The sequence below is a fragment of the Zingiber officinale genome, chromosome 5A (assembly GCF_018446385.1).
Source record: "Zingiber officinale cultivar Zhangliang chromosome 5A, Zo_v1.1, whole genome shotgun sequence".
Classification (NCBI taxonomy): Eukaryota; Viridiplantae; Streptophyta; class Magnoliopsida; order Zingiberales; family Zingiberaceae; genus Zingiber; species Zingiber officinale.
The window spans coordinates 127,961,869-127,974,006 of NC_055994.1; the positions used below are offsets into that span (position 1 = coordinate 127,961,869).

The 12,138-nt window shown below is 31.4% G+C and overlaps 1 protein-coding gene across 1 annotated transcript; it reads right to left on the reverse strand.

The window, feature by feature from the left end:
- Positions 1-395: 395 nt before the first annotated feature.
- On the reverse strand, positions 396-11,608 carry LOC121979995. Its single transcript, XM_042531965.1, has 11 exons — positions 11,441-11,608; positions 8,752-8,838; positions 8,454-8,654; positions 7,462-7,744; positions 3,535-3,587; positions 1,719-1,805; positions 1,433-1,621; positions 1,194-1,355; positions 1,076-1,129; positions 855-1,001; positions 396-761 (listed from the first exon to the last, which is right to left on the reverse strand). The coding sequence occupies exons 1-11, from the start codon at positions 11,606-11,608 to the stop codon at positions 396-398; spliced, it is 1,797 nt and encodes a 598-aa protein (XP_042387899.1).
- Between the last annotated feature and the right edge of the window lie 530 nt (positions 11,609-12,138).

Below are 12,138 nucleotides of genomic sequence, written 5' to 3' on the forward strand. Positions count from 1 at the left end.
TTACCTTGATGCCACCAAGCTGCCACAAATGATGTAAAATGCAAGTCCCCTCCCTAATCTTCAATGGGCTCTAAGATAGAGATGTATGTGTGTCAACGGATTTACCTCCATTAGCCTAGTTGAGATTGATGCACATGCATTAGTTCATATTTGAAAATAATCCATAGATGTGAATACATAATTCCTCTATATAAAAGAGAGAATCTCTACATTTAGAAAAGGATCTGACGATGCAGAATAGCTTCCATATCACAATGGAAGGTCATGTTTGGGCATGATAAGAATCCATTTTGGATTTGGCTAGTGGTTTATTGTGGGCTAAAATAATTCCATTAAAAACATAGATCTAAATTTAACAAATTTAGATAATTTATTACACACAAGATTGATATCTCTTATTTGAAACCCCCAGCTCCTCCGTAAGCAAAAACATATTTATCATCTACATAATGATTATCCGATATATTATAATAATTACTAATATCAGCCCCAAGCACAATTGACTTAGGATTCAAAACAAACCAGTTATTCGACTGGTCAAGAAATTGAATTTCATTGAAATAAGCAGCTCTATTAGGTCCTTCATTACTTGGATGACCACTGCCCATTGGAGGGCTTGGCACATTCACGGGAGTCTTAACTTCCCCACCCATTTGAACTATGTCGGCATAATTATTCATCTTTGGAAGCAATTCCTTGGGAAAATATCCAAGAGGTAGCTCATCATTATATGTAATCCACCAATTTCCTGTTTTAGAATCCTATAAATGAAAATACACAAAATTGATCAATAAGGATTAAACTTCATTAAAAATTTAAAAAGCACATTTAGGGGAAGCAATGAAAGAAATTACCCTAGCAATTAGTATCGATAGATATTTCTGTTCACCACCATAAGTAGAAAATTGAGGAATAAAACTTCCAGGTCCATAAATATTAGTAGTGCTAACAAAACCAGCGCATTGCAAATTGAAACATCCCGTTTTATCACTATAATCACTCTGAAAACATGTAATTAAATATTTTATTTGAGAATACACACACCTATATATATAAATAAAAAATTTATACTTACAGTCCAATAAGTAAAAAATCGAGGATAACTAGTTTCATAAATGACCGGTGAAACCTGTAAAATTGGATTAGTGACGATATAAAATAATATTATTAGTAAATGATTTATATTAACTTACTTGCCAACCAGCCATGATCATATTGGTGGGAGATTTTGCATCACCAAAAAGATATATACTACTGGTTGATGTTTGACCAGCTTGTAGATCGGGAAGCTTATAAGTCGCCATTTTTGCATATACTCCATAAAATTGAGCAGGTGGAGTTCCAATTATTGCGTACTATGGACAATGTAAATATTATTTATCTGTGAACTCTATAAATAATAATAATAATAATAATAATAATAATAACTCACGTGATTTCCTTCAATAATTTGGTCGGCTTGTGCTCTAAATTGGGTTCTCAAGAGTTTAGACTTTAAATCTTGTTTTTGATTACGGTGGACGAGCACAGTGCCAGAAGGACAAGTATCGTTGAATCCATAAAAATACGCTGGTTTAGATTTTGCAAGCTTCACTCCTTTTGGAAGACTACTTGGTTTTAACTGTGAAGATTATTAGGCTAATTAAAGGGTCGAATAAACTATACAATGCAATAAAAAACATCATATCAATTTGACTTGTGTTCTTAACGCTCAATACCTGAAGGGTGTGATTTTTCAATAAAGGGTGATCAAATGCTGGTTGCTTATACATATCAACACAATCAAATAGATCTCCCGTTATTGTCTGAAAAAAAATAAATAATTTCAAAAAAAGATTATTTATAATTTCTCAAAAAATATTAATAACGACCTGAATGATTTTAAGCGAATGCTTAGCTTTCTTATTCCATCTTGCCTGTGCCCCTCCAATTGAAATAAACACCAGAAATATAATACGAAGAAACATGATGTATAATGATATGAAAGTTTAATATTACAATTTATAGTAAAACTTGGCCCATTCTCCCGTATAAATACACAAAGAAAAGAGTCTATAGTCGGTAAAATATAATCATTAAATAAAAAACATGAATGAAAGGAAACTTATTTGCATTCTTTAAATTTGTAATTTTTTTGTTAATATAATCTTAAAGATTATAATTAATAAGATGTTATTATTTGCCTTCTTTTAAATATTTAATTTATCATTAATGAAATCATATAATTTATATAAAATTAATGTTAAAATTAATTTTAGCTTATCTATATTAATGTTAAAATAAGAAATTTCAAAATTCATACCAAATATAAGCCTCTATTAAAGTTAAAATAATAAATCTAAATTTATACAAAAGGTAAGCAATTATCTCTCTATTAATATATTATTAAAATTTAATAGTAAAATTAATGTTGATAAAATAATAAATCCCCTTCCATTTATTTGTATTTAAACGCAAACAAAAAAAATATAAATTACACACTTAAAATATACAAATAATTTCCTTTTTATTTATTATTTTATTTAACGATTCTTATATCTTGCTAACTATAAACTTTTCTTTGTGTCTTTATAAATCAAAGAAAGAGCCTAGATTTACAATATTTTAAAAATTAAACTTTCATATCAGGTTATATTACTTAGCATTTTTTTTCCTTAACAACACCTAGTACCACCCCCACAAATATAGAGAGATAAATATAAATACACAACAATAGACATATAGTGGGACTATGCCTATTACACTAGATATATCATACGTTCATCGTCTGGGCTATGGCCTGGGGGTCACATAAAATTATTAAAAAAAATAGATCCGCTATCTTAGCGTCCCCTTAGTGTCGACCCTACGGATATGGAGGGAGGTAAATATAGGTACATATGTCATATATAGGTGCATAGTGAAGTAAATCTCAGGTTGTCATTTTCTGAGAATCAATCTTTAGCCATTAGCCAGAGATATCATGCACTTACCATCCATGATACGTCCTAGGGGTCCACATTAAACCATTAAAGTTATTATTAATGGATATCATTATGGTAGCCATTTTTTTTTAATTAAAATTCTTATTAATATTTTTAAAATTTGTTATTAATTTTTTTTAAAAAAATCATTATTAATATTTTTAAAATTGAAAATTATACTTTTATTAAAATTATTTATTTTTATTCCTGTCACTTAATAATTGGAGACCTATATTAGAAAAAGCTTCATCCTTTTGGAAAGGCTACTAAGAACTATACCATGCAACAAAAAGCTTAGCAGTTATGATTTCACTAATAATAAATAAATGTAAGTTTTCGAATTTTAGATATGTGACCATTGATAGAATTTGATTCCGAGTTTCAAATCAAAAGTAATATCTTTTTGAACTTTGAATGATCATATTTGACTTTGTCATAGGTTGGGTCTAAATCACGTTGCCCTACAAGGTGGCGGACTGGGTGATGCAACATCCAAGTCCAGCAACACCCAAATAGAGAATGAAAAGGTCATCTAGGAATCGCAACTAGGCCTGAAATGGAAGATAGTTACCACAAAAAAGAAACGGGCATATGGTGTCTGTATCACTCCATGGAGATTGCCAGCTGAAATATCATGGACTTTCACACTCTTAAAACAGGAAGGGGTATATGACCTCTTTCACATACGACACCTTGCGGTCATTGGGCTTTTGGAGACCAAATTATCAAAAGGGGATACACATACCATCATTTCGCGGAGGTTTCCATGTATGAGAATTGTACACAATTTTCAATTCTCTAATCATGGTAGAATATTGTTACTTTGGAGAACATATTTGGTGGACCTTAACATCTTAAGAGTCGAAGAGCAATTTATTCATTACTGCATCATTTGCAAATTTATTCTCTAAGTAATGGTTCATTTGCCACTTAAAAACTTGGGATCGAACCGTGGAATTATCAAGGCGTAAATCCCCTGTACACCTCACCCCACTCACTACTTGCTTGTTCGGCTGTCGTGATTTATCACCCTCGTGATAATATAAGGTCAAGTACGACGGGAGCACTAGGGACAAGCGATTTCATCTTTTGCCACTTCATAATATCATAGCGCGATGACTGCTTTGGCATTCCCTCACAAATATTGGAGGTACAAACAGGGCTCCATGGCTGGTATTGGAAGATTTCAATGCACTGGTGACTCCTCAAACGAAGGAAGGAGGCATGTCGGTGACCCACTATGAAACAAATGACTTGGTGGAGATGGCTCAATCTTGTGACCTGGTGGATCTTCAGTCTTTAGGCTGCAGGTTGGGTGGACATATGGATAGTATCTAGCAAACTTAACAGGGCTATGGTGAACACATACTGGTTACTTGAGGATTTTTAGAGCCGATTTTCTCCCTCCAGGTTGTTTCTCTGATTATGTATGTTGTATCATGGAACTGTCATGTGTCGAAGTATCTTGGAACTGCCCTTTTATTTATTTTTTTAAAAAAAGACATACAGGAACCAATTATGTCGTTGGTCTCAATCACATCATGTTCGGACAAATGTCATATCAGCTTGGGTATTTATTATCACATTCTGATATATTTATCTGTCAAATCGGATGATATCCTTTAATAATAATATAAAAAATATAATATTAAATCAATTCAAATTAACGTATTTATACTGATGTAATATAACAATTTCAAGTCATAAATAACAATGTATATATGTATACATGTATATGTGAAACACTCAAAAATCTAGAACAAATGGAATAATAATTATAAATAACGGAAACAATAAAATGAAATAACTAAATATAAATCCAATTCGAGTGGGACTGAAAGTAAGGGAAAAGCAAAGGGATAGTGAGTACAACCACTCAATGTGTAGAAGAAGATAGTGCATGAATGTAGTCGGCGGGTTTTGGGGAGAAAGGTTCGCGAGAGGGAGCGGACTCGAGGACGAAAAATTCAGCGGTGAATGGGAGTTAGGGCACGATAATTACAAGTTTATAACTTAGGAAACTTTAAATTAAACTCTAGATAGGTTTCTTAATCAAACCCACCTCCGAGTATTTCAAACAAGCTTTTCTCGAGCTCATAAGTGTATCCCTTCTAAATACGTCATACGAGCTCTAATTAAATCCCAGAAAATTTCAGAAAATTTCTAAAAATTCCGTTAAGGTTATTCGTCCATTAAATCTTATTATTTGATTATTATCTAGTTCGGTATTTTACACTGTGTAAGTTTTGATATTTAGTACTTTAGAGTTAGTATTTTTTTTATTAGTAACAAAATGATAGATAACTTACACTGTTTGCTCTATTTTTGGATATACTTTGGCAAACAATATTACAATATACATACTAGTTATCCTTAAATACTAGTAAAATCATTAAGATCCTATTGTTCTTTATTGACACGGAAAAAAACCAAAAATTTCAAACATTTAGAAGAAACTCGACATAGTTAAAAGCATATGACCTTGTAGTATATCAAGATTTTAATATCTTCTTTTGGTTGATTTATCTATCTTCCCCGTTATCTTATTGATGTAGAATGAATATATGTACACACATTGCTATTCTATTAGTTTTTAAATCTTTTTATATATCAGGAATTAGAATTATGAAATCATTGTATATCACATTATTTTTCTAAAGGCTAGAACTTACCTTCTTTCAGTAGCCTGAACCCATTCATATGCTAGATTCTTTTGAGATTGAACCCACATGAATAATCTTTAGCTGGAATGATAACTATGACCAAACTAAACTTCATTATAAGGCAACCAAGACAAAATGAAAAGAAGCAAGACTTTTTTTAGAGGAACTGGTGATAATTACTTGATGCAAAAGACCTCCTCAAGCAGTATAGTACGAGACAACTCCTATAATACTATGCTTGCCATTTGATTTCTAAGGAGATGGAATTTGCCCATGAGACTTTAACCTGTGGAGTTTGGTGGTGCATCCATTAAATTTACTTGGACATTGGTCTTGACAAATTTTTAGGTTATGTAGTGTACCTGGTAAAATTGGATGTCTACCCTCTTCCAAACTAAGATGAGCATTTTAGATGCAAAGTGTTGCCATGACAACAATGCAGCAAAAGGTCATATGCTGAACTTAAGAGTCCCATATGATCGATCCCATAATCATTTGTAGAGAGATAAATCAGAAAATAGTAGATGATCCCATTGGCAATAAGATTCATATTGAAAGGGTCGATATAAATTAAAGTATTTCAATTGAGCTGACACCACCAAGATGGGAAGTTATTATCAAATCTACTTTATGCTTCCTTGAAACTCAAGCCTATGTAAAATTTGGCATTCAATATTTATGAGGTGTATGCTTTATTGTGTTGTTAGTAACAAAATTATAGATAGATACATTGTTATCTCTATTTCTATCAATGTATATATAAGGTGTAACTACAAAATAAATTCAATCCCAATTATTACTATACATAATAAACAAAATTTTTAGCATTTAATAATTATGATTTAATTAGTTTAATTATTTATTGAGCCCATTATTTAGGCTATTAATAACACCTCCATAAAGATAAATAGTGTTCCATGATAAAAAAAGCTCCCTACAAAAAAAAATTCTTTGAAGTTTATCTCCAAATCCTGCAAAGTTTTTAAAGGATAACATGGGTAGAGTTGAACAATCGATTAAAATCAAACCGATCTAATTGAACTAATTGATTTTTTTTTAACAAAATGAACTTATCAAAGTTTGTCACTAAAATCGTAAATCAAACTAAAATAAAATAATTAATTTGGTCTGTTATCATATTATTAGAATTGTTGTATTAACAATCGACTGCTATATGGATAATCAATTGCACAAGTTGATTTCTCAATTTACTATGTTTGATTTGTGGACCAATAATCAATTGATTATAATGACTATTAGCAATTCAGTTTAATTAGTTTAATCAAATTTTAAATTTTATAATCAAAATTGAACTAAATAAATTGAGATTAATTTTAAAAAATAAAATTTTGAATTAACCAAACTGAATTTTTAAAATAAATTGATTTGTTGATTATTTTAATTTAAATGATATTTTTCTCACCCCTAAATATGAGGATGATAATGGAGGAGGAAAAAATTAGTTACCTTGATGCCACCAAGCTGCCAAAACCGATGCAAAATGCATGTCCCCATATCCTTAACCGGAAGATAGAGATGCATGTGCGTCAATAGGATTTACATTCATTAGCCTAGTTCAGATTGATGCACATGCACTATCATTTTTGAATAAAATCCATAGATGTGAATAGATAGGCATGATAAAAAATCCATTTTGGATCAGTGAGTTATTTTGGGCTAAAATAATTCCATTGAAAACATAGATCTAAATTTAATAAATTTAGATAATTTATTACACAGAAGTGATATCTCTTATTTGAAACCTCCAGCTCCTCCGTAAGCAAAAACATATTTATCATCTACATACTTATTATCCGATATATTATAATAATTACCGATATCAACACTAGCAAAAATAGACTTAGGATTCAAAACAAACCAGTTATTCGACTGATCAACAAACTGAATATCAATGAAATAAGCAGCTTTATTAGGTCCTTCATTACTTGGATGACCACTACCCATTGGAGGGCTTGGCACATTCGAGAGAGACTTAACTTGCCCGCCCATTTGAACCAAGTTGGCATAATCATTCATCTTTGAAAGCAATTCCTTAGGAAAATATCCAAGAGGTAACTCATCATTATATGTAATCCACCAATTCCCTGTTATAGAATCCTATAAATGAAAATACACAAAATTTATCAATAAGGATTAAACTTCAATAAAAATTTAAAAAGCACATTTAGGGAAACAAAAGAAAGAAATTACCCTGGCGATTAATATCGATATATATTTTTGTTCACCGCCATAAGTGGAAAATTGAGGAATAAAACTTCCAGGTCCATAAATATTAGTAGTGCTAACAAAACCACCACATTCCAAATTCACACATCCCTTAATATTTCCATTATTCTGAAAACATGTAAGTAAATATTTTATTTGAGAATATATATATATATATATATATATATATGAAGCTAAAAAATCAAAAATAAAAAATTTATACTTACGGTCCAGTAAGTAAAAAATCGAGGGTAATTGGTTTCGTAAAGGACTGGTGAAACCTATGAAATTGGATATTAGTAACGATATAAAATAATATTATTAGTAAATGATTTATATTAACTTACTTGCCAACCAACTATAATCATATCGGTTGTAGATTCTCCATCGTCATAAAGATATATACTACTGGATGATGTTTGACTAGCTTGTAGATTTGGAAGCTTATAAGTCGCCATTTTTGCGTATACTCCATAAAATTGACCAGGTGGAGTTGTAATTACTGCAAACTATGTACAATGTAAATATTATTTATCTTTGAACTCTATATTGAATCAAAATTGTAATAATAATAATAATAATAATAATAATAACAACTCACGTGATTTCGTTCCTCAATTTGGTCCTCATCTACGACTTGTTCTCTAAATTGGGTTCTCAACAGTTTAGACTCAATTAAATCCTGTTTCTGAGTACGATGGATGAGCACGGTGCCAGAAGGACAAGTATCATTGAATCCATAAAAAGACGCTGGTTTAGATTTTGCAAGCTTCATTCCTTTTGGAAGATTACTTGGTTTTAACTACAAAGATTATTAGGTCAGTTAAAGGGTTGAATGAACTATACCATGCAATAAAAAATATCATATCAATTTGACTTATGTTCTTAATGCTAAATACCTGAAGAGTGTGATTTTTCAACAAAGGATGGTCAAATGCCGGTTGCTTATACATATCAACACAGTCAAATAGATCTCCAGTTATCGTCTGACAAAAAAAATAATTTCAAAAAAAATATTATTTATAATTTCTCAAAAAATATTAATGACGACCTGAATGGTTTTAAGCGAGTGCTTAGCTTTCATATTCCATGATCTTGCCTGTGCTCCACCAATTGAAATAAACACTATAAATAAAATACTAAGTAACATGATGTAAAATGATATGAAAGTTTAGTACTACAATATGTAGTAAATTTTAGCCCATTCTCACTTATAAATACACACACAAAAAAGTCTATAGTCGGTAAAATATAAAAAACATTAAATAAAAAAATTGAATGAAAGGAAACTTGTTTGCATTCTTTAAATTTGTAATTTATTATTAATGTAATCTTAAAATTTATAATTAGTAAGATATAATAATTGTTAAATAAAATAAATAAATAAATAAAAGGAAAATTAGTTGCCTTCTTTTAGATGTTTAATTTATCATTAATGTAATCATATAATTTATATAAAATTAATGTTAAATTAATTTAAGCTTATCTATATTAATGTTAAAATAAGAAATTTCAAAATTTATACCAAATATAAGCCTCTATTAAGGTTAAAATAATAAATCTAAATTTTTACAAAAGGTAAGCAATTATCTCTCTATTAATATATTCTTAAAATTTAATAGTAAAATTAATGTTGATAAAATAATAAATTCCCTTCCATTTATTTTTATTTAAAAGTAAACAAAAAAAAAATAAATTGCACACTTAAAATATACAAATAATTTCCTTTTTATTTATTATTTTATTTAATTATTCTTATATCTTACTAACTATGAACTTTTCTTTGTATCTTTATAAACCAGAGAAAGAGCCTAGATTTACAATATTTAAAAATTAAACATTCATATCATATCATATTACTTAGCATTTTATTCGTTATGTTTATTTCGATTATTGGAACTATAAATTAAGTCAAACATATTCACATAAAACCATTAGAAGTTCTTATTAATATTTTTAAAAATTGTTGTTAATTTTTGTTTTAAAAAATCATTATTAATATTTTAAATTGTAAACTATACTTTAATTAAAATTATTTGTTTTTATTTATGGCACTTAATAGTTGGAGACCTGTGTTGGAAAATCACATTATTCATGCCTTGATAGCTTTATTCCTTTTGGAAAGGCTACAAAGGAACCATATCATGCAACAAAAAGAATGAGGGTCCAGAAAATTCTGGACTAAAAGAGACCATTTTTATTCATTGGATGGATGAATTAGATTCCACCTTTTAAACAGGTGGGATTCAGTTCATCCAACCAATGAATAAACAGGGACCAGGATGATCCAGAGATCTTGGACCAGAAGATCCTTGCCCAAAAAGAATGGTATCCTTGGACAATAAGAAGTGGTTGTGTATTGACTACGGAGATATAGATATGGTGGAAGAGTCCTTGGGCTTCTATCTTATTGGATGTTTCATAGGGTGGAATCCTGGGAGAGACGGAATCAAGGCTATGACCAGGTGGTGGAAGACCAAATGCCAGATCTATATACATGGAAGTGGCACTACAACAAAATTGCTAAAAGATAATACCACAAAAATAATGATTTTAGAAAAAATTATTATAAATTTGATAAAAGACAATGATTTTTGACAAAATCATTATCTTTGGTGCACAAAACTATTATCTTTGATGCAACAGTTATCCTAAAAGATAATCTTAATAATAGTTGGGACAACGGTGCAATGAATCGTTTTCAATGATAAAATTTTCACAATGCTTGGAATAATGATGAATAACCGTTGTCGTTGTGATAATAAGACAACGGTTTTAAATCGTTGTCAATGAGATTATAAGCGTTGCATTTTCCCGCCACAAAATTCATGCCAGAAATTGGGACACATGTCCAAATTTTATTAGTAATCACAAAAAAAAATTAAATGAAAAAGATTAACCCTACATCTAATACATCTAAAAGCAAACACTCGAAACCACAAGTATTGGTACAGCAGCGGGGCCGGTGAGAGGGCATAGCGTCTGTAAATAAAAATAAAACCTTTCCATTCTTTCCAACCAAAATGAGTAGCAATATCAAATTAAAAATAAACTGAAATGAACAACTAATTAAAAAAAAGAGACAAACGGATTTGACTTGGTTACAACCTAGGTGATTGTTAATCCAAGGCGGTTATAAAGCTTTACTAGAAAAATCTCCTTCTCTGTAGGTGGAGAAGCCTCTTACACTCTTTGAAAAGCTCAGGAAATCACTAGAAAATGATTCCAGTAGTTGTTCTAAAATTGTTGTTTCTTTCCTAGGTCTAAGAGTCATTTTATAGCCCTTGGAAAATCTTATCTACTGTTTGAGAGTGCCTCCAGCAAGGCAACAGATAAAACTTTATCCGTTGCCAAACGGCTACAAAGACTATGTCGAGGGCACCCTCAATAAGCATCGAGGGTGCCCCCACCGGTATACTTTTCCGCAACCCTTTCGTCCCTCGGATGCACCGAGCTCGTCGGCTCCCTTCCCATGTCATCCTTCTCGCTAGCTGCATCTTCCGCTCGACATCCTGTGCTCCTAAGCTCCTGCACACTTAGACACAGGGATCAAAACCAAACAGGACCTAACCTAACTTGGTTGATCACATCAAAACAACCACGGAATCCAACAACAAGTCGCTGCACTTCTTCATTCTGTTTTGAGGCCCCTCTAGGTTTCCCTTCCAGTTGTCGTTGAAGGCGAAGTTGAAGGCGAAGATGAAGATGAGAAATGCCAACACATAACTCCTCCTTTTCCTCCTTTTGGATCATCATCTGTTACTCGCCCATCGACTGTTTGCGTTTGCTCTTTATATATCCTTCACCTTCTTTAACTACCTCATGATTTAAAGGGCAGGAAATGCATGATCGATCTACCTCTTGTTTGATCAATTTTCTTGTTGTTGATCATAGAGATGCAATGTCGTTACCAGTGAGAGGAGCAAGAGGATTTGGAGCCGAAGGGGAGCAGACGATGATCTATGTGCTGGCAGTGGGTGATAGCTCGATTGACCGAGAGGTCATCGCGACACTTCTCTGAAGTTCCAAGTACCATGGTAGGAGATGATCGATCCTTCATGAACTCATTGCCTTTTCTTCTTTCTTCTCGGTTAATTAGGGTCCCCCCTCCCTTTTCTTTGATTGCTTGATCGCTGTCACAGTTGTGAATGTTGGTTCAAGTTGCACTAGAATCGAACCTAAGTTTTGATGTTGTCAAATGTTCAAGTTAAGTCTTATTGTGATTTAACAAGTTGACCAAGTGTGCAGGTTGTTTACTCAACTGGGAAAGTCTTAGTTGGAGGCTA

What these genes read in the sequence shown, in the direction of transcription:
- LOC121979995 (XM_042531965.1), bottom strand. Translation starts at nt 11,608, where the DNA reads ATGATGATCCAAAAGGAGGAAAAGGAGGAGTTATGTGTTGGCATTTCT. An exon ending in TTTTGCTAGTGTTGATATCG is followed by an intron (nt 3,588 to 7,461) that starts GTAATTATTATA and finishes ATGATATTTCAG; the next exon opens with CTGGCAATCTCCATGGAGTG. An exon ending in AAATTATTGAAGGAAATCAC is followed by an intron (nt 1,356 to 1,432) that starts GTGAGTTATTAT and finishes CATTGTCCATAG; the next exon opens with TACGCAATAATTGGAACTCC.